This window comes from Lingula anatina, chromosome 10 (genome assembly GCF_051362555.1).
Source record: "Lingula anatina isolate TDL-2025a chromosome 10, LinAna3.0, whole genome shotgun sequence".
Lineage (NCBI taxonomy): Eukaryota > Metazoa > Brachiopoda > Lingulata > Lingulida > Lingulidae > Lingula > Lingula anatina.
This window is the reverse complement of record NC_141776.1, coordinates 3093871-3117011: the sequence shown is the minus strand read 5'-3', so window position 1 is coordinate 3117011 and position 23141 is coordinate 3093871. Positions and strand designations below refer to the sequence as shown.

Genomic DNA, 23141 nt, shown 5'->3' with positions numbered 1-23141 from the left:
GGCCAATTTCAAGGTCACAGTTAAATTACAAGTATATGTCTTCCCATTCAAGTTCAATAGTAACTATGGGCGTATCTCTGCTAAATTTGTAGTATTTCACATTTTATTTTCACCACTAAATATTGGATGTTGAACTTTTATATATAGTGCAATGCCTAAGCTGTATCGAAAACAAAACACGGACACCACCTCTAGTGTTGCGCTTGACAAGCTCTACAAAATGCAAAAAACAAGAGGTCTCTATCATTAACAGTTCCAGAATTGGAGAGAGTTTTCAGTGTCGGCATCTAATGGCTGCTACTCCCGTGAAAATGCACCAATTGACCCCAAACTCACAAAGATGAAAGAAGACCCTCAGGGTAACACCTGTCCATAATATCATAAGTTAGATCTGTAAAATTTCTGAAAATCGGCATAAAATATTAAATTTTTTGCAAAAAATTCCCATTTTTAGAAAATTTTGGCCTGTTTGACCTTGAAATAAAGGTCAAAGGTCAAATCCAAGGGCAAATTTGAAATCTCCACATATGACTTTCGGTCAGCCATCTGTAGAAATTTTTCCCATAATTCCTTCGGTATGGGAGATATTTAGCATTGAATTTCCAAAAATTTTGACAAGGGTGCCTTTCGACGAGTGTCATGCCAAGGGCAATGCACCGACTGAGACAAAAATACCCAGGGGTTCAAGGTGAGATTATACGTGACTTAAATCCAAGAGATGGGCACACAGGCCCATGCAGACTAGGAGGAGAAGCGGTAACAGTGACTTGTATCCCACGACACCCTGCGGAGCCAACGGAGCCGGCGGAGCCGGCGGAGCCGGCGGAGCCGTACGAGACGGGTCGGGACTAAAACCATGAGTACCGCCAGCGTAGACGCTGGTGGTACTAATAAACAGCGTGTCTTAATTTGTACTCTCAGAAAATTAAAGCATTGTAAACACTTCACAGAATTGTTAAAAAAATGAAGCAAAGATAGGCCTATGCTTCCTACTACTAAGGTAATTTCGGTCGATGCCATTTTGTCTACTTCGACTCAAACGCTAGCAGCCAACTATCGGGTGGCCTGTCCGACCTTCAGTCCACCAAATACCACGACGCTCTTGTCGACCCTTTTTTTGCTCCAAAAAGAAACTGGTATGTGCTGCTCTGGACAGAATGTCACTGAAATTTTCCGGGCGATGATTGCTGGCCGCGGCCAGCCTTTCGTATAATTGTAAAAGGGTGATATCTCCATGTCCAATATCAATGGCAAACCAATCCAAAAAGACGGCCCCCGTTCTCTTTATGACTTTAATTGTCGTGTATTTTGAAATTAAAGCAATAATAACTCTTCGTTTCGGCCAAAAAATGAATTTTCCTGGAGTAAACAACAATTTTCCCATACTTACCAATGATTATGAATCCATTTTTACATTCAAAGTTAGTCCCTGTTTTTTTTCTAAAAAGTTTGGTTTTTTGTTAAAATCTCTTAAGAGCTTGCGGAATTAGCCGAGAATTGCCGATTGCATTTTCCTGCAAATTCAATAACGATGTTTGCGACAACCAACTTCCTCGGGGGGGGGGGGGGGGGGGGGGGGGGGGGGGGGAGCGGGGATTTTTTTTTTTTTTTTTTTTTTGGGAGAACGGACGAAAATCGGTGCGCGCGCAGGATGTCATCCATAAAATTAAAAAAGTGTGGCCTAAAGGGCTGTATTTTTATCACTTTAACCCAATTCAGCTGGATGGGAGCACTTTGCTACCAAAAAGCCTGTTCCAAAATGTGATAAATAAAACAACTAGGAGAAAAGGTGGATGGAATGACTGACACACACACACACACACACACACACAGACCAAGGAATTAACAGGACTTCCTTTTTTGTGGGATCGACCATATCTAGTCAGCAGATTTATTAGAATGCACTCTTTCATTTGCACACATGTGAGCAGACACACAAACACACTGCCTCTGTGTACTGGAGTCCTTCAAATGTACATACACGTACACGTACACGCATGCATGCACGCACATACTTACCTCTCCAATACTAATCTCTGCCTCTGTGTACTGGAGCACTTCAAATGTACGTACACATACACACATGCACACACACCCATAAAAACACACTTACCTCTCCAATACTAATCTCTGCCTCTGTGTACTGGAGTCCCTTCTGGATGACACTGAGAAGAGCGGCCGGGGGAACTAAAGCACCATTGATATTGGACTGACTGATATGGCTCTCGATTCCAAATGTGTAGGCTGAATGAGCAAATCCTGGAGGAGAAAAAGAACGGAGAAGGCTATTAAAGCACATTCAGAACAGTGGATTGACAGATCCACAGATCAAATATGGCGACCCACTTAATAGCTTGCTGCTAAACCCACGATTAGACACTGAATAGATGCCCTGTGGAGATTATGCAATAAGCACTCAAGTGAGTCGACCATATTTGATCCTGGGAACTGTTAGACCCCATTCCCAGAGATTAGATCCATCCAACAAGATCGACATAACTCCCTGGGGGTTCACACTAAATAGCTGTCAGCCGAGTGGGCACGAAAGTTAATTACCCCCTTACAGCTTACAATAGGTGGGACGGACATTTAAGCCGGATTATCTGACAGTAATCTAGTGAGACTCCCCACAAGGATAGATCGATCTAAAATCTATAGGAATGTGCCCTTAGTGCGCTGTTCTGAATGCGCTTACAGACACTGACACTCCCCACGTTATTACAGCCACAATCTGTTCTTCATATTATTCTTGTTATATTGTTATTATTGGGGATAGATACCAACTGAATTATAACTGGTACTGCTGTCATCTCTAAGATCAATTCATACTAAGATCACGTCGGGTATGCAACGCACACGCCTTCACAGAAAGAAGGGAAAAGGGATATGATTCAGAGCAAAAGACAATATGTAGAAAACAGAAGAAAGCAAATGTTAAAACTTTTTTGCTGGAGTTGTTTTTCAATAACAGCTGGTTATTACAAAAGAGGATGTAAATATGTTCATTTTATCTTTCCACTAATCCATTTTGGTTTATTTAAGATCCTTGCAATCCAAAATTGGTTGACTCAAATGCCTAAAAGACTTAAAAAAACAAACTTAAAGACATTTTTCCCTAAATGTCAAGCGTTGCTTGTCAGGAAATAAAAGAAAGCGTGCCCTTTACTCAACGTGCAGTAGACTGAAAACATCTCCGTGACTTGACTTCTTTCTTTTCTTTGCTTCATCTTTGTTTTGTAATAAATCCTTATTTGTCTTTTAAATTACCTATCTTATTTATCTTCATTAAAACAATTATTATAAGAACAATTATAATTTGTCTTCTTTTACTGACTTTTTAATTTATATAATGCATTATTTTGACAAGCCAATTTACTTTGTAATTTAACTAAAGTTTGTGGTTTCCTCCTTTTTTCCAGGAAACTCGGAAACACTACAATTATTTCAAATTTCATAATATCCTGCAACTTCTTACTATTTACATCTATTCTGAGCTAGAATCAATATGGCACCAACAAGCACCATGGCCAATCATGCCCATGCAAGGCTCCATTTTTTCGTCTTAAATTTTGCCATCTCTTTTCAACGGTCCTTTGTCCCCCCCTTTCTCCTTGATAGGGTAAAAGAAGCAACCATTAAGGAGAACACATACATAAGCTGGCATTGCATGAAGAAAAATACTGAATAGGTCATTGAAAACTTTTTCTTTTCGTTAGACAATTTTGACAAAATTATTTGCATCCCTTACCTTTTATACTATCCCACCTGCTGTCACTTACACTTATTTTATTGTTCTTACATCAAAATAGTTTTGAGCAAAAACAAAAGTAAATAAATAAATACTTGATACTTTAACTTAGTCAGGGTGACGAGTTAAAGATAATATGAGAACCATTTATTTTCAGTTACTTGTTTTTTTTTTCCTGCGGTGATACTAGTAACTGGGTCATTCCCCTGAAGTAACAAATGCCAAAAAGATAACCAAAAAACGTCAAACTAGGTTCTGAAGAAAAAAACAACAACTCTTATCTGAAATTCTGGCAGAAGACTGAAAATAAAAGGACAAAAGATGTTATCTTATCTCTTTTATGGCAAGGATTGTAACAAAGTGGTATCTTAACCTTTAGAGGAGAATGGGTGTGCTAGGAACATCATATCACTTTTCTAAAAAACACAAAAGTCAAACAAAATGGATTATTCACCTATTCAGCCACTTTCTACATAGATAAACCAATCTTGCCATCATAAATCACTTACAATTACTATTATTTACGATAAGATTCATATCACCCTACTTCTTGGAAACTTACAAATGAAACGACGTTTTTTTAACATGCAGCAAAGCCAAGCATGTCTTTAGATTTAAAGTTCTTCTTTTCAATCAGACTTCTTGCAAATGAACAATTTGGGGGGGGGGGGGGGGGGGGGGAGATTAGATCTAGACCTGATACTTGTTTAAGGGGCTGTTGAGATTGTGTCTAGTGGCTGAATGCAATCAGATTAACAGGTGCCTCCTTTTTGTTTCCATCAGATTCATCAGATTGATATCTTCTCTGGGTTTTACTCAGGGCCAGCCAGAGGTGTGTGTCTGTTAATTTGACTGCATTCAACAAGAGTCTCAACAGAATAAGGGTGCATTCCCATAGATTTTAGATCGATCTATCCCATGGGGAGTCTCACTAGATTACTGTCAGATAATCTGGCTTAAATGTCCGTACCACCTACTACAAGCTGTTGGGGGGTAATTAACTTCCGTGCCCGCTCGGCTGACAGCCATTTAGTGTGAAACCCCAGAGAGTTACGTTGATCTAGTTGGATCGATCTAATCTCTGGGAATGGGGTCTAAGGCTCTGTTCTCACAACTTTTAGATCGATCTATCACCGCGGGGAGTCTCACTAGATTACTGTCAGATAATCCCCCTTAAGTGTCCGTCCCCGCCTACTACAAGCTTTAAGGGGTAATTAACTTTCGTGTCCGCCCGGCTGACAGCTATTTAGCGTGAACCCCCAGAGAGTTAGGTCGATCCAATGTAGGTCGATCTAATCTATGAGAATGGGGTGTAAGAATCCACTAGCTAGGTCAATCCAAATCATTTTCAAGGCCCTTGAAAACATTCAAAACAAGTAGATCCATGAACTAACAGATTCACGCACCAAAAATGGCTGACCCACTTGAAACCTTGAAAAGATTTCCAATGGGGATTTTGCAGTAGGCATTAAAATGGATCTGTTAGACTGCGGATCAACTTTGGTCGAAAATACAACACAAGTCCAGACGCCAATTTACCTGATTCTTGTAGATATCTGTACACTAGAAAATTCACTTCATCGCTGCTGAAGTTAGTCCAGAGGTGAACTTACCTGATTCTTGTAGATATCTGTACACTAGAAAATTCACTTCATCGCTGCTGAAGCTCATCGTGACCAGACAATGTCAGCTTACGGCGTCAACAATCATCTGATGGCGGAATGAGTGAAACCTGCAACAACAACAATAGTCACTTATTACAACAACAGTCACAATATGGCAAAAGCCACAGTGGTACCAACATACAAAGATTACAGTAACAATCCATAACAGAAATGTATATTTAGATATATATATTCTAATCAAGCTTTTAAAAATCTTAGTTTTTTTTTCTTTTATTTTCATTTTGCCAAATGTATCACTGAATATGTTCAATTTATTTTGTTTGGCTCAAATCATCCAGCTTTTTAGCTAAAAGAAACTCCTACCCCAGACTGAGCAGATGGGCAGTACAAACCAACCACAAAACATGTCATCAACATCTGCATCATTTGTAATATTATACACTCATCTCAATAATTTAAATTCAACAGATGGCTGAGTAAAACAAGGTCAAAATCTCTTAAGGCCCTGACACATTTTATAGGCTTCAACAGTACTTAACCCGCATCTGCTTATATATAATTTATTTTATTTACTATTTTTCCATATATATATATATATATATATATATATATATATATATATATATATATATATATATATATATATATATATATATATAGATAGATAGATAGATAGATAGATAGATAGATAGATTAATGTAAAAACATTTCTGTGTTCAATAACTTATTATTATTTTTATTATTATTATTAAACCACACCAACGGAGACCTGCCCATATTACAAATAAATTCCAATGGCCAACACTGACCAATGACCACTGTAACCAGAAAAAAAGCTCCTTTGGTCCCTGGTGTAGGATTTCTGTTTGTCTAGGTCAGATTATGCAATATGTTCACCTGAGCTCCCCTTACTGGGCATGATGCCAGCTCCTGAGGCAGAGTTTTGAAGGAAAAGTATTTTGTACTACAGTTTACCAGCCTAATAGAGTAATTAATATTTGCTTATAAATACGAAATAATATATCACTGAAAATAAGTGTGTGTGTGTGTGTGTGAGAGAGAGAGAGAGAGAGAGAGAGAGAGGGTCTAAAAATACAATAGGTAATAAATCAAAGGTCAATCCTGTGGCACAACAATGACTTAAATTCTTAAAACCAAGGACAACAAATTTGCCTGATAAAAATATACTGCAAAAATATCAAAACTGATTTAAGTCAGAGTAATATGGTTCCTGAATAATACAGAATACAGAAACAAGCACTCGGCAATTAGCTGAAGCATTCCACATCTGATGAGTGCATTTCACCCCCCCCCCCCCCCCCCAAAGCCATCATGACCTTTTCTTCCTTTTCAAATAAATTTAGGACAATCTTTCCTTAAAATCCTTAGTGAGGGACCAAATGGTATTAATTTATTTATAATCTTGATGGCATTTCACAGATCAATATTCCACGACTGAAATTAGCCTCATCTCAATCAATACTGATGTAATATCTCATTATTTGTTTATATCACCCCTCCTCCCTAGCTTCCCTTCTCTTACTTCCTTCTATATATCTAATGAAATCCTCGGGTAATTAGGAAAAAAATCGATATTCCAAGACAGTAATAAGTCAGACAACAACAGTCAGAGAAAGGCATACCAGAGCTTAGCTATGATGACTATCACAATATGAAAATACAAAATCAATGCTAGATGACATACATTCTGGGCCTGGTTTCACAAAATGCACTTCTGTCACAAAATTGGCTTATTTTTTCACAACTGGTCCAAAATAAAAAGTTTTTTGGTCTCATCTCTCTAACACTATGTGTTTCTTGTTCTTACAACGGACACAGTATTCCACTTTAAAATCGCATCATTTACTGATGTATCTTGAGTCAGAGTACACTTAATTTCATAAATGGTAAAACCAACAAGGCAGCAAAGCTGTCAAATGTACAGACAAAAAACAGGAAATAACTATGCACAAAATAGGCTACTGTCAATTCTGATGCAAAAGTACATTATGTTAAACTGCAAATTCAACATCAAATTTTAATTATGCTCAACAGGTAATACCAATGTAAGTAAAATGTGTAACAAGTTCACACTTTGTATATGTATAACTTCCAGAAAAAGAAGCCAATTAGACTGCTTTTCCAACTCAGGCTGCATTTAAGTCCTGTATTTCTTTTATTGAAAGTAAGGCAATCATAAGTAACATGATTTTCCCATAATGGTCCTCATGGCAGCAGTGCCCAAAATACTTTTTTTCAAATTTTGATGCAATATTACATAATGTTTAACAGCATAATGACCATCAATTTTAATAATAAAATATTAGTATTATGGATAATCAGAAAATGTGACTAGCAAAGGTCTTCAGGCCCATGGAACTTCAAGTCACAACTTGAAAATGCCAAAATGTAAACAAGACAGCACTGTTCTGAAATGTTTTTTTTTTATTTTTTATAATTTTTAACATAACACAAAATTAACAGTTTACTGCCGTTTTTATATGATCAACTAAGAAAATTGATGAGATGGGGAAAATATCAATAGAGCAGTGTTAAATGTCCAATTTCTTCCATTCTGAGATTCTGAACATAGTGAATGATTGAATCTGACAAACTGCAATGATATGAGTTTATTTCCATTTTTGAAACTTTATTACACAATACATGATAACAAGTTTACCATCATTTTTACATAATCAACTAATAATGTTGTAAAGATGCAGGAAATGCCAAACAAACACTTTTACGTATCTTATTAATTAAATAATGAAACTGTTAACATGCCTAAGAACTGAATCTGAGGAAATGTGAAAAAACGGCATTTTTTTAAAATAATGGCCCGATTATGCTGTTTTTTTTAACTCAACCTGCGTTTTAGCAGGAATGACCACTCCTGTGAGTTTAATGACAATTGGCCTGTTTTTCTTATATTGTGTTTACAGTGTTGCATATATGCTGAAAAATGAAAAAACAGCATAACTACTAAAATAGTGGCCCGATCATGCTGATTTTCGAACTTGATCTGCATTTTATGAATATTCATCAGCTCTGTAAATATACAGTCAAAAAGTAAAATTGCCTTCCACTTATCGTGTTTACAATGAAAGTGCACGGCACCAGCGAGAGTGACGACGGCGACGACAGACGCAGGTGATGGCAATATGTACAGACACATCTGTACATATTTACTGTACTGTTTGAGAACAGTAAGTGACATGGTTTTTCTTAAATGCTCATCATGGGAGCAGTGCCCAAAATAGATTTTTTTCAAATTTTGATGCAATATTACATAATGTTTAACAGCATAATGACCATCAATTTCTAATAATAAAATATTAGTATCATGGATATTCAGAAAATGTGACTAGCAAAGGTCTTCAGGCCCATGGAACTTCAAAGTCACAACTTGAAAATGCCAAAATGTAAACAAGACAGCACTGTTCTGAAATGTTTTTTTTTTTTTTCCATTTTTAACAATTTTTTAAACATAAAACAAAATTAACAGGTTACTGCCATTTTTATACGATCAACTAAGAAAATTGATGAGATGGGAAAAATATCAATACAACAGTGTTAAATGTCCAATTTCCTCCATTCTGAGATTCTGAACATAGTGAATGATTAAATCTGACAAACTGCAATGATATGAGTTTGTTTCCATTTTTGAAACTTTATTACACAATACAAGATAACAAGTTTACCATCATTTTTACATAATCAACTAATAATGTTGTAAAGATGCAGGAAATGTCAACCAAACACTTTTACATGTCTTATTAGTTAAATAATAAGACTGTTAACATGCCTAAGAATTGAATCTGAGGAAATGTGAAAAAACAGCATAACTTCTAAAATAATGGCCCGATTATGCTGATTTTCGAACTCAACCTGCGTTTTAGTAAGATTGACCACTCCTGTGAGTTTAATGACAATTGGCCCATCTGTTTTTCTTGAATCTGACAAACTGCAATGATATGAGTTTATTTCCATTTTTGACACTTTATTACACAATACACGATAACAAGTTTACCATCATTTTTACATAATCTACTAACAATGTTGTAAAGATGCAGGAAATGTCAAACAAACACTTTAATGTATCTTATTAGTAAAATAATAAGACTGTTAACATGCCTAAGAATTGAATCTGAGGAAATGTGAAAAAACAGCATAACTTCTAAAATAATGGCCCGATTATGCTGATTTTCGAACTCAACCTGCGTTTTAGTAAGATTGACCACTCCTGTGAGTTTAATGACAATTGGCCCATCTGTTTTTCTTAAATTGTGTTTACAGTGTTGCACATATGCTGAAAAAAGGAAAAAACAGCATAACTACTAAAATAGTGGCCCGATCATGCCCATTTTCGGACTTGACCTGCGTTTTAAAAAGATTGATTACTTCTCTGAGTTTCATGACAACAGGCCTAACGGTTTTCCTTAAAATGTGTTTACAGGGTTGCATATATGCTGAAAAGTGAAAAAACAGCATAACTTCTACAATAATGGCCCGATCATGCTGATTTTCGAACTTGACCTGCGTTTTATGAATATTCATCAGCTCTGTAAATATAAAACCAAAAAATAAAACTGTGTTCCACTTATCGTGTTTACAGTGAAAGTGCACGGCGACGCCATCGGCATCGGCATCGGCATCGGCGACGACGGCGACGACAGACGCAGGTGATGGCAATATGTACAGACACATCTGTGTCTGTACATAAAAATTAAACACTTTTTCTTGCCTTTTATTAACTCCAATCTGATTGCATTTCTTTTCAATCAAAAGGAAAAAAAATGCAGCCAGACTGTAATTTCAGTCCTCTTTTTTTCTCATCAACCACATTTTTGAGTCAATTAATATCTAAACACCAATATTTACTGCTCGTCATCTGTTTAATGCGGTACACAGAGTTCATATTGACCCATGGTAAAAAAAACTGCTTTCACCCACGTAAACATTTTCCCCATCATCCCATATATTGATCCCAAGTCATTTATAAGGCTACTGCAAAAATATCAGCACGACTTGCAGCTCTATAAGTCTCCAAACAGAAAGCCGAGCTCTATATAAATATGGTTATCAATATCATACTGCCAGCTTTTCTCTTTTTAGTCCCCAAGCAGACAGTTAAGATAAATTCACAGTCATAATTATAACTGTTCTATTCAATTGTATGATCTCAAGATTGACATGAAATTAATGTATTCATGATTACTATTAACAATATGATATTGTAACCAGCTCTCTGCTGCATATATAACTTACCAAAGGGCAGCTTTATAAATAATTAGCACATATACAGTCATAGTCATTCCAGTTCTACCCTCTTGTAGAATTAATGGAAAAAATAAATATATACAGCCAAAGTCATTCCAGCTCTACCCTCTTCAAACAGAGACAAGAAGAATTCACACTTGTATCTTATTTATAACTGGTCTTCAAGATTTACCCTCTCATCTCTCACTAAAAATGGGATCATAATATTGGGAAAATTCCATTTTTCCACAAAGGCCAATTTCCCTCAAAATTTCAAGAATTTAAAATGAAGGTTATCCTTACTGACATACTGTCTGTTTTCCCCAAGGCCAACTTTATATTCCCTGGGGAATAGTACTTTCACGCCCTATTACATACTAAAGCACATTTCTTAAACCAGGTCAATTTTTCCAAAAAATAACATGACTCCAAAACATTCCATACTTATCCTTACATTTAATACTGTTACAACATATTTCCCAGCTGTAAATTGGAACAATAATCAACACAGGTCCACATATCTGTGTATTACACCATCATATTGCCACTAATTTCCATCATTTTTTTTTTTTTTTTTTTTTTTTTTTTTTTGTGGTGGGGGGGGGGGGGGACAAGGGTCTAGTTGCAGTTATTATAACTGTGATCACACAGAATCTGATACCAACATGTGGCAGACAATACATAACATTGCAACAATCATGTTAAATGTTACTCCTTCCTCTGGTAAACAACAATCTTTAAATAATTATTTTGTTGACACCTGCAGCCAATCAAAGGTAATCCGATTATCGCTCCAATCCACCCACTTGCAAATGTAATTTAACATGACTGCAGTACCATTACAGTGTGGCATATATTCTTCATAACAAACCATCATATGTTAACCAAAATACCAGGAAACACATAGTCACTTCAGTAAAAAAAAAAAAAACTATTTTCTCTTGAGGTTTATGCTGGCCTAACAAAGATGAAATGATAACTTTGAAATGACCTCATTTCTACCCATTTCCTCTTTGGCAATTCTCACTCTATATATATTTCTCATTTGTAACATGTTTTATACATTATCTATATTATGTTGATTGAATAATGTTCTTTTTGCGTCGGAATGCAGTGCAAATAAAGGGCAATAACCTGAGTAGAATTTTCAGAACTAATGTGCTATGCTTCTTTTATGCAATGAACAAAATTTCTCATCTGATGATTTTCACTGGAGTATGCAATTTGCCCTACCGTACATAACAAATCAGACCAATTCAAAATACATAATCCAGTTAAAAAAAGAACAGCCTGTCCTCCTATAACACATATAACACATAGTAACGAAACTCTAGCTGCAAGATAAAAATCTGTTCCACTTTTCTCGTTCTTTTTTTCAACCGACCTCATTTACCACATACATACCTTTCCATCAGACATGTCCTACCTTTCATAAAGGAAAATAGATTGCCTAAAACTTGGAGAAAACTAGTAGCTCTGAATGTCATTACACTCTTTTATAGCAAGGCAGTGGTGTGCTATGGGGTTGTAAATGAACTTTTACATCATGTAAATAGAATTAAATAGAATTTATGACCAGCAAAAGTAATTGGTGACTGCCCGAGTCAAAATAGTACATGTTTCAGCATCATACATGCATAAATCACACTCCGCATTTCGCTATGTAGTTATTTTTCATAAAACCTCAAAATAATCTTTATTTTCCCATAACAGTATGCTATAGTAATTACTCAATTAATTTGAACAACTGTGATAAGTAATCCCCCCCCCCAAAAAAAAAAACAAATTATCAATATCATATAATATTTGCTTTTTCAATGAACTTGCAAAATTATTATACGTTAATTTAATTATTGTTGGCTTCAATGAAGTTCATGTTACAAAGTACATAGAGTGTCTGAAAAAGATAAATCCTAAAAATGTCCAATATATTATAAAATGGTGAAATTTTAAAGCAATTATCATATAAATAAAAGCTATTTAAGCATTCAGGAACAAGGGTTCAATTTTTCACTAATGAGAAAATGCATGGGCATAATAAATCTGATAAATCTTTAAAAAACATACAATAATCGGAAATCTGTGAACAACTCCTAGTACTGTAACTGTGTGTTTTCAAAGAGAAATTTCAGCTACAACTGCAATAGACAACTCTTCACAGACAAAGCCTCTTCAAAGTACTACCGTGTTAAAAGCGCTTATAAAAAAAACAGCTACAATTTCATAATATGAGCTTTGAAAATTTGCAGCAAAAAAAGTAGAATGATAAAGCATTATACTGAGTTCAAATAAAAAGCACAGAAAGCAAGCCTGTTTTCACAGACATACTGCTAAGCTAAGATAATGCCTACTATGGCTTCTTGCCAACCTATTCTATTAGCATTGCAGTCATCGATTTTCCCATGTGGTCCATAAAACAATTCTACACAACAACACTGTCATGGATCTGTAAAACATGCCAGGTTAAAATGGAAACAGAGCCATCAATTCTCACTCTTTCCATCAACGTAATTAGACCAATCCATTTCTTTTTAATACCATTGTTGTATTTCATCGAACTATACTTGGGAATATATTGTCTCCATTTGACTGCAGTACTACGAGATGGTAGCTGTAACTGATGCTGTTAATATATTATACATGGAAAGACCCTGTGGGATACAACTGTATACAGCCAATGGTAAAAATAGAAAAGGGGGGGGGGGGATAAGTGCTCAAAATATAATGACACTCAATAAAATTCCCATTACATAAACAATCCTCTCTTTTCCTCAATGTTCATAAGTAAGCCTGTTTGGAAAAATTTTAATGTTATGAAACATGACAGAAAAACAGCACAACATTAACAGTGCATAAGCCATGATATGATAGCTGGGGAGGGGGGGGGGGGCAGATTTGAAAGTCTGTCAAACACTAGTACATTTTTGAAATAGTTTATTGGGTTGTCAAAGGCAGACTCTCAATCATAATAGCAATGCAGGTCTCTAACCATTTCATCATTGTACCAGATTGTTTTCCATTTATTGGCTGCAGAATACTATGCGACTGTATTTGTGTCACAGATGTAACTGCTTCCATAGTTGAATGAGTACGATTCCCAATATTTCTTCAAGGTCACTTGCTCACAGTGGTCTACCTCTTTTTTCGCCTGCTTCGTGTGCGATTTTTTACAATCTAAAAATCACAACTTCAATTTCCTCTCTTACTAAGAACCTTCATCAGACACAAATGACAACTTACATGCAGTAAACACCGTTATGATGCTGTAGAAAACATAACCGTATCAAGAAGCTATCAACAAGATCTAAATGAAGAACACTGGCATAACATTATGTAACCTCTCGTAATTATTTCAAACAGGTCATTAACACCTGCTGCCCGATAATCTGTACTTTAAATATATTTTGAAGGGATAATTTAAGCTAGAATCAATGCTGAATGTGATATATAGCTTCGGTGTTTATTACAAGTAAGAGAGATGCGTTTAAGTCCTTGGCAGCGCTGCAACCTCGTGTACGCCAGCCGCGAATCGACGAACCGGAATTTATGACGCCAAATAAAGGCCACGCTATATCTGTGATACTATCGACTGAGTGATAGTAAATGCACGTCTGTAGCATGGCGAATATCCTTATTGGCTCATATATTCAGACAAACGTCAGCGCATCTGAAGTTAACGGTGAAATTACGCTTTATAATCACTCACCCCAAGCTGATTTTCCGAGCCGATGTGGAAGCTCACTTTGTTCGCCGTTCCAATTATAAACTCTGGTACAGGGAATATCCGACCCCGATCTCGCTGAAAATTCTTCAGAATAAACTAGAATCCCTTGCGCTCCTGTAGACGTGTATACCGCTTAATACGCGCAGGTGAAGGTGACAAATTAAGAGAATTATTCCTACGGCCTTTGTATTTTTGCAGATTTTCAACTCAACTATGGCGGATAGAGCCGAGGTACAGTTAATATCTTGCGCTGATAAAACAGATTCTACAAAATCAGTTTGACTTTTATTAATATGCTGATTTAATAGCGACCCCTTCTTAAACATATCATTTTTCAGATCAATAATTGGAATGAAGTTATAGTAAATGTCTTCATATGATAAAAGACAAAGAAAATAGTTATGAATGGGGGGAAAGCACTGAAAATGTGAAAATGTCGCGTAGGAATAAAATCCAAGCTGGCCATAGTCTCGTTTTGGGTTGATGAGCTCATGACCTAATTTTCGGGCACCTGCACTCTTTTCAAAGGTGTTTCGATCACCCAGAATAAACACTTGGGGAACAAACAATTCTCTCCTTAAAAATATTTTAAAATGCAATCTTTCCACTGTTAATGTCTTTTATAATGTTTTGTTTTTTTTTCTGTTTTCTATCATATTTTTTCGAAGAGCACATCATTTCAATCTCGTCTTGAATCAGCACCACCTTTCGGCAGCTGGTGAATTACATGTTGCACCTGGATTTATTTGTTTTGCGATGGCAGTTGCCCCGAATAGATAAGGCAGCTATAAAGGTGACGTGTTTTATTCCATAGATAACCGGGGTTGGGGTTACGCTAACACACTCGGTCCAACATGTGACCTGAGTTAAAGTGTAGTTAGATAATTGTGGTCACGCTGTGACTTTGACTTGCAGTTTGGTTTCAGCTTGAAGTTGAACCCATACTCAGTATATGATATACGAATAGTTATAATAATAATATTAATAAAAAATGTATTTGGAAATTTGCCCCTTTACAACGGGGACAAAGGATGGGCTCAAGATGTCATTTTTATATATTTTTTTTTCAGTTTGTGTTAGGGGAATATTATTTTATTTTTATAAGATTTAGAAAAGCTTTTGAAGAGAGGCATTTCTACCTTTAAAAAGTTAGTTGTTTAATTTCTAATTAAGGAAAATCTAAATTTTTAGAAATCTTATTTGTTTGACTTAATGGTATACTTATGAAGATTAGTTCCTACATAAAGAAATATTAAACATTTAAGTTCAATTGGCAATTATTAACAAATTAATTGAATAGTGACTTTGATAAGGATATACATGTATGCATTGCTTTCCATTTCAATTCAGGGAAGCATAAATTTGAAATAATAATTGAAAACTTATTTGAAAGAAAGTAAACTGTTTACAGGCAGGTCTAGGATCACATACTGGGGGGTATAAACACTTGCACACATACACATACACACACACACACACACACACACACACTGAATGAAACAGAATGTGCAGTGTGGATATGATTTTACCAGATCTTCATTTTTTAAGCAGATAATACATATTATGCAAAGTGAAAATGCAAGTACGTACCAGCTTTACATGATCATTCACTCGGCAAATGGCGAAATAGAATATATTACAGTACAAAATTTGTATCAAAATACTATTTTCTGGGACTTGCTGAAGCAGCAGCTCAGTAAAAAAAATTTTTTTTTCAAAAATTAACATTTGTTGGGGCCACAAAAAATTTTTTTGCACAAAATTTATATCTTCATCTTCCTATTGATTGATGTGATTGACTGTGTATTTATGAAAGACAAACTTTTTTCACTATATAATATTTCTGTTCCTCTTTCCTGACAGAGTTGACTTCATAATTGAAAAAATTGCATCCATATAATTTAAGTCTAATATATAATTACACAAATTCTGTAATTATAAATTTTAGACTTTAATTGATTTATAAAATAATTCTGTTATTATACATTTAGACTTAAATTAAAAATGGTGACATAAAAAGAATTATGAAGTAAAGACTGTTATTATAATAATGATAATAATGCTTATACCAATAATTAATTATTACTGGTATTTTCCTTATTAACAGGCCTGTATATTCAGCAATTAAGAAGAGGAATCTCTCTGAAACAATGGGTCTTATTATTATTATTATTATTATTATTATTATTATTATTATTATAGAATAATAGAAAGACTAAAATCCATCATAGGTGTTCAGTAGACTGACCTAAAAAAAAAAAAAAAAGTTCATGATAACAGGCAAATTTATATGAGGAGGCTGCTGTTAGTATTTGTTATCACTCCAACATGTACACGTCAAACATGTTCATGTACTTTCCCTTGTAGAAATAGAAACCTCACAGGTCATCTATGTTTAATTTTGTTCATTATATAATACAACCAGTATAACAAAGAGATAGGTTGTGGTGAGATAATTGAAAGTGGAAACGTGGTTCTAAAGTCAATTCAGGTGAAAAGAGATTTCATCGTATGTTTATTTATAATATTTTATTATTTATTTTGAGAAATGAGGAGGTTTTCACTGTCATCTTAGAGGCATATGTTATTCAGGTGACAGTGATTTCATATTTATCTGCTGCTTCAAAAAATTATATGATTTAAATATGAAGTGACAAATGTAGATTTGCAATATCACCTGCAGTTTACCAGAGAAAAAATTCAAACCAGAAATATAAAAAGAGAAGCAGTGATCCATCCGTTACTATATACCAGTAGCATTAATATGATATACTGTATAATACATAAACATACAAGGTGATATTGACACAAGAGGTCTTATTTCAAGCCAAAGTGATTCATCACGTCTCTGTATCCATTGTTAGTATCAGATTAACAAAAGCTGGCGATACATCAAAGACAGTTCTCAATTCATCAACGTCATGGGTATAATGGCCGTGAAGGTGGTTTGTTAAGGTACTAGTATACACCGTTTTTCTGGTTTGGCCACTCCTGTTATGTTACGCCTAAGGCTGAGGCTGATGGGTAAAATGCTGACACGTACAGTACTAGTACATGACATTATGTCTATCCATGCGAAGTGGTAGTTTCAGTAGTACGAGTGATTGGTCAGTCTGGGAGGTAATTATAAACAGGTTACTGCTGATTTTATGACTAATTTTATGCTCATTGATTGTAGCTATTAAGGTAAGATTTACTAGTATTCACTGGCTACTGATGTAAGAACTGTTTCTATGGACCAGCCCAACAGTGTGGCCATTTAATCAGCAGGTAGAAGTACTTTATGGACACACAATGGAGTGGCTATTTATGTTCAGTAAATTGGTCAAATATTGTTAACTTAGTGAATTTGAGAAGATGATTATCTTCATAAACTGGCATGAGACTTTATTTAAAGTAACATTATAATTTTACTGTTTTTATTTATTTATTTATTGAAGGATTGTTTTAGGTTATAATATATATGGACAGGTTTAACTTTACATAGGAATTTATTTATTTTAACAATTTTATTATTCTTTTAACGGCGTCTTTAATTTTTTTTCAAGTGTTACTGGTCAGTTTGTCTCCTTTATAACAGAACAAAAATTATCATGTTTTAAAACCGTTTTTATAGACTAATTTCTTTTCAGCATGATACAGTAGGTTTATCAGGCCACATTCACAAACAATGGTTTATTAATTTCAGCCATGAGTTCGTAACTGTGAAATAAATTATTTTTCTCTATTTCTACCTTGAATGCTAGAAGGTTTTATCTTTGGATTCATAATTTTAGTGGCAACTGCATCGATCATGTTTTAAAATTGAGGACAAACTCCTAAAGAACTGAAATGTGAAATCTACATGTATATGTCATTAAAGTGTATTGTTTTTATAGCTATTGGCAATGTATGACACACCAGCATTGCCCCATGCTTTATAGAATATTTATGCAGCCAGTAGTGTGGTTTGTACAGAATGATGCTGCTGATAGAGCTGCAGGCAACAGTTAGAGTGATATGAATTTATATTGTTAACTTGTTTGGTATATGTGTAAGATAATAGGCAATCCCCAGGTGATATATATGCAGGAACACCTTAAGCGCCAGCAAGAGGTGTATGTTCACGGAATATATTCCAAGAGCAGGGGTGGATCCAGAGTTATTTTCTGACAGTCTTCCAAATTATCTTTGTTGATGCATCCTCCATTTTTGATCGTCTTCTGACAGAAAAAAATAGATACCCATCAATGTTAACTTGAAAATCTGACTGTCGTCAGGAGGACCCAGATGATGGCCTCAATCAGCCCCTGAAGTGGGTTAATTGCATTGTATTATTTATTTGTTCTGATAGAAAGTACTTGCATTTCACCTCAAAACACCATTAGAATGGGGGAAAAAAGGATATATCGTCACAATCACATGAGGTCTCTGGCTGTTTATTAATTTATATTCTATCTTTCAGGGCCAAATGGAGTTGAAGGTGCATGTATGGTAACTTGCCTGCATATAAAATATAAAGAATTACTTGAGCACGGTAGGTCAAACCTGTATCATAATTGCATTTGTAAGTTTATAACTGTGAAATGAGTTAGATGTCTCCATTTTACTTAGAATGGCACCTGTCACTGCCACAACTAGTTCAGGGACGTGGTTTTCCCACTATCGGCAGATTTCCTACTGTTCAGGGAGCCAAGAATATCACTGGCTTAGGCAGCCCCCTGCTAAACCTCCTAATTAATGTTTAACTTCTACCTAAATTATTATACTAAAATAGAAATGGATTACAATAAACAACTTTGTATTATATAAATGGATAATGCTTTTTATACATGTACATGTATAGTTTTCAAAAAAGGTTTTGTAAATATGCCTGATGTATTGCCTACATGTTACTGTTTTGGTTTTAAAAAATTAAACTTTGTCATATTACATAATTTTTTTTTTTTTTCATTTTTCATTTTCAGCAGGCATTTAAGTCTTTTGTGCCACTGAAGAGGAATGTTCAAGAAAAAAGTCCCCATCACTGAGGAAGATCCTGTTTTCTTTGTGCGCTACATTGGCAACACGGAAACCTTCGTGCCAAGTGGGAAAGGCTGCACGGATGCACCGTTGCAGAAGATATGGGACTCCTCAACAGAAGAGCGCAACATGAGCCGCGTTGCTCTGAGAATAAACAAAACGGGCATGCTCATGGTCAATCCAGAGACCAAACAGGAGTTTATGTTTGGAATTGAACAGTTATCCTACTGCGCACCAGACAGGGCCATCAATGATAGAATCGTCTGCTGGGTGTATAAATTGCCAGAAAAGCAGAAGTTGTATTGTCACGCAGCGATATGCAGCAGCAAGGAAAAGGCGCAGGCTGTGGCGTTAGTTTTATCGCGAGCATTTCAGGTAGCTTTTAAGGAATGGAAGACAAACTCAGCCAAAGTGCAACGGCAACGCTCTCTCTCCCAAGATGAGGCAAAAACCAAGAAGTCCATCTCAAAAGGGGAGAAAAGAGCCGAGTCGAGAATCAGCGTGGATTCTGGGGTTAGTTATGATGGGGACATGGCCACGAATAATGGCGTTTCCACCATTAGTCTCCCTGTTACCCAGAATCCCTTGTTTAATGATGGCAATGAGTTACTTGACGCCTCTTTCAGAGCCCGCGCCGAAGGTAACCCAGCAGTTCAAGCACTAATGAATGGAGATGGTAGTGGCAATGGAAACATATAGAGATCCATTTGATAGTGCCAGAGCATTTATGATAATTTTCAAATTAAGAAAAATGCTCCCATTTGATATAGAACCTTCTTTTTAAAATAGCTGTATTTTTTTTTTTTTTTTTTTTTGAATAGAAACATTGCTGTATTAGTTACATGTATGCTTGTAAATATATATATTTTTCTTTAGACAATTTAATTAAGTCGAACATTTGGCAAAATGTTTAATTGGGTAGAGCTAGGATACAAAATATCTTGGAATGGAATCGGAGAACACCAGAGAGTTTCTGGAAGCTTACAGCTGTTTCTCTGTGAGTTTCAGAGAGTTTTGATCTGGAAGCTAACACCTCTGTTACACCCTGACTTTTTGAGTTTTTTTTTTTTTTTTCTAACTGTCCTCTGTCCTCAGTATGCTGATAATAAAAAAATTTTTGAAAATCCATTAACTAGCCTCTGACTAGCCTGTTGACAAGATCAAGTTAAGATAACTTATGTGCCATTTTAAAGTTTCAGCCATGACATCGACAGGTTTTCTGGTACTGTAGCTAGTATATAAAGTGACATGGCTTTGTCACATTCCAGTTTAAGTTGGTAACGTGTGTGAACAGGTACCAAGATGGCTACTTGGTATATCTTTTTTTTTTTTTTAAGTACAAGATGCTGTTGTTTTTTGGATATGAAGAAACTTCTTTTATTGTTTTTGTCACCTACAAACAAGTGTTTATCACTTGAGGCATCAGACAGTCTAATTAACAGGTGTGAGGTGACTGTAGTTGCATAGCACTGATGGCATACATAAACTTCTTTCATTAAACCCCGGATATAAATGCACTTGCTATCACCGTGTCTTAACAGGGTGTCTAATTATAGGGGTGAGATTTTTCCAACTATTGACAGATTTGCTACGTTTTATGAGCCAAAAATATTGGCCTAGGCAGCCCCCTGAACCCAAAGCTATATTTTTTTGATTTTTCACTAAATGGCAGTCTTATTCCTGTGATTAATCTTCAGTTTTGTAAATGAGTTACCCATCAGTTTTATGTGTTTTCTAAAATTATGTGAGCACTTAAATTTGCCCCAGTTTTAGATCCTACATTGGCAATGCAGATTCTTCACTTTCACTTGTTGGGTAATAAGCTTGCCTGTATGGAAAAGGAGATGTTAAAAGATCAAGCCTGCAGTTATACAATGGATCTGAAATTTGGTGCATTAAGGTGATATTGGTTGAGATCTGACAATGATAATAACTCGACTTAATATGAATAGTTGTGAATTTATTTTATTATTTCTGTTATTACTCTTTCTCCAGTCAAAAGCCTCTCTTGTCATTGTTAAATTTATATATTTTAATTCTGTTTTATTTCATCTACATGTGTAATGTATTGTTACGAATAAGCAAACTTCTTTAGTCTTTTTTACATCTATTTTATTTGCTTGTCATTGAAATTGTCACGTAGAAACTGAAATGAACAAAATACATCAAATTAAAAAATTATCCTTAAATTATGTTACAATTACAACTTATAAAGTTCTTATTAACTGTTTAAATTACTAAATGATTCATAAAGTCTTACCTCATTGCGGGAATTAGTGACTTTTAATGATCAGAACATAACTATGATAAGCGCGTGCTCTAGTCAAAAAAGTAAAACGCTATCTCCACCGATGTGCATAACAGCTAAGACGGGCCAAACCGTAACATGGCTCCCCTAAATTGTGAAAGCAATTTATACAATATACACTGTTTACCTTATCATTACGTATAAAAAATATTTGCTCGGAAATTATTAAGAATTACCGTACCTTAAACACCTTTAAGGAACATCAAAACTTACTGTTAATTACTGTATTTAAACATAAAATACCTTGCAATCCCATAAACACAAATAGCCCAACATTTAACTGTCTTTAGAAAACAAAAGTGTTCATTAAATCTACACAAACTGTAGCATAGAATCATAACAAACTAACACTATTGTCACAGTTAACAGTTATTTTGGCTCCTCGACGGGGTCTTCTCCGGTCAATAAAAGAATTAACTTGTGCACTGGTCTCTCATATGTAGAGTCCCTAACTTTCAACTTGACCTTACGCACATATCCATCTGCACTTTGAAAGGTTTCTGTTATGCGACCAAGTGGCCACTGATTTCTTGGTGCACTGTCATCTATCATGAGAACAATATCTCCAACTTGTACATCTCTACATTGTTTGATCCACTTTTTTCTCTCTTGTAATGTAGGAAGAAATTCCTTTCTCCACCTGTTCCAAAATTCATTGGCTAGATATTGAACATGTCGCCATCTTCGATGAAGGTATGTGTCTTTCCTTATGAAATTCCCAGGTGGTGGCATCACGACCTTAGTTTTCAGGGTCAGGAGCTGATTTGGAGACAAAGGCATTGGAGAATCTGGTGACTGTGTATCAATGTAAGTCAAAGGTCTACTGTTAACTATGGCTTCTGCCTCAGTTAACAATGTGGACAAGGAATCATCATCTAAACGGTCACTGTGAGCTGTGAGAAGTCCCGATAAAGCATTTCTGGCTGATCTGATCATCCTTTCCCACACGCCTCCCATATGTGAAGCATGAGGAACATTCATTTCAAACTGAATCCAGTCACAGTGGTCTTTCAGAAGTTCTCTCCTGATCTTGTCCTGATCCATATCCATAAAGGCAGTTTCTTGCTCTCCCTTAACTCCAATGAAATTGGTTCCACGGTCTGCTCTGAGTAGACGTACTGGTCCACGCCTGCATACAAAGCGTCTGTAGCAGTTAATGAAAGAATCTGTGCTGAGTGAATATGCAACTTCTATATGAATAGCACGTGATGCTAAACATGTAAACATAGCACCATATCTCTTCATCTGCTTTCTTCCCTCCTTCACATAGAATGGTCCAAAGAAATCTACTGCACTGTAGGTGAATGGAGGTGCTGGTTCCAGTCTGTCAGCTGGAAGATCTGACATTTTCTGACTCTGTGAGTTTGCTCGTAGCTTACGACAGGTCACACATTTCCATATATATGATCCAATCTTGGCACGGCCAGAAATTATCCAATAACCACTAGCTCGGACTTCATTAAGAGTAATGCCACT

At 35.6% G+C, this 23141-nt stretch overlaps 3 protein-coding genes across 8 annotated transcripts in view; 1 reads left to right on the top strand and 2 right to left on the bottom strand.

The window, feature by feature from the left end:
• LOC106170074 (F-box-like/WD repeat-containing protein TBL1XR1) overlaps positions 1-14601 on the bottom strand; it is a 30013-nt gene extending 15412 nt beyond the window's left edge. The window contains exons 1-3 of the mRNA XM_086997209.1: positions 14339-14601; positions 5362-5480; positions 2114-2259 (exon numbers count right to left, since the gene is read on the bottom strand). Of these exons, the coding sequence (XP_086853335.1) occupies positions 2114-2259; positions 5362-5419 (204 nt within the window). The 5' untranslated portion in view covers positions 5420-5480; positions 14339-14601. The remainder of the gene's footprint in view (positions 1-2113; positions 2260-5361; positions 5481-14338) is intronic.
• A 457-nt stretch (positions 14602-15058) lies between these two features.
• Positions 15059-21425, top strand: LOC106170062 (protein FAM43A). 6 transcript variants are annotated; one of them, XM_013549788.2, is made up of 3 exons: positions 15059-15149; positions 18801-18872; positions 19306-21425. In XM_013549788.2, the coding sequence occupies exon 3, from the start codon at positions 19337-19339 to the stop codon at positions 20054-20056; it is 720 nt and encodes a 239-aa protein (XP_013405242.1). In that variant the 5' UTR covers positions 15059-15149; positions 18801-18872; positions 19306-19336; the 3' UTR covers positions 20057-21425. The 6 variants fall into 6 exon arrangements, with proteins under 6 accessions (XP_013405242.1, XP_013405239.1, XP_086853473.1 ...); XM_013549785.2 differs by having other exon boundaries at positions 19303-21425; XM_086997347.1 differs by lacking the exon at positions 15059-15149 and adding an exon at positions 16647-17311.
• A 609-nt stretch (positions 21426-22034) lies between these two features.
• LOC147759396 (uncharacterized) lies at positions 22035-23012 on the bottom strand. Its single transcript, XM_086997437.1, has one exon. The coding sequence runs from the start codon at positions 23010-23012 to the stop codon at positions 22035-22037; it is 978 nt and encodes a 325-aa protein (XP_086853563.1).
• Positions 23013-23141: the final 129 nt, after the last annotated feature.

Coding starts and splice junctions, on each gene's coding strand:
- LOC106170062 (XM_013549788.2), top strand. CDS start 19,337: ATGTTCAAGAAAAAAGTCCCCATCACTGAGGAAGATCCTGTTTTCTTT.
- LOC147759396 (XM_086997437.1), bottom strand. CDS start 23,012: ATGTCAGATCTTCCAGCTGACAGACTGGAACCAGCACCTCCATTCACC.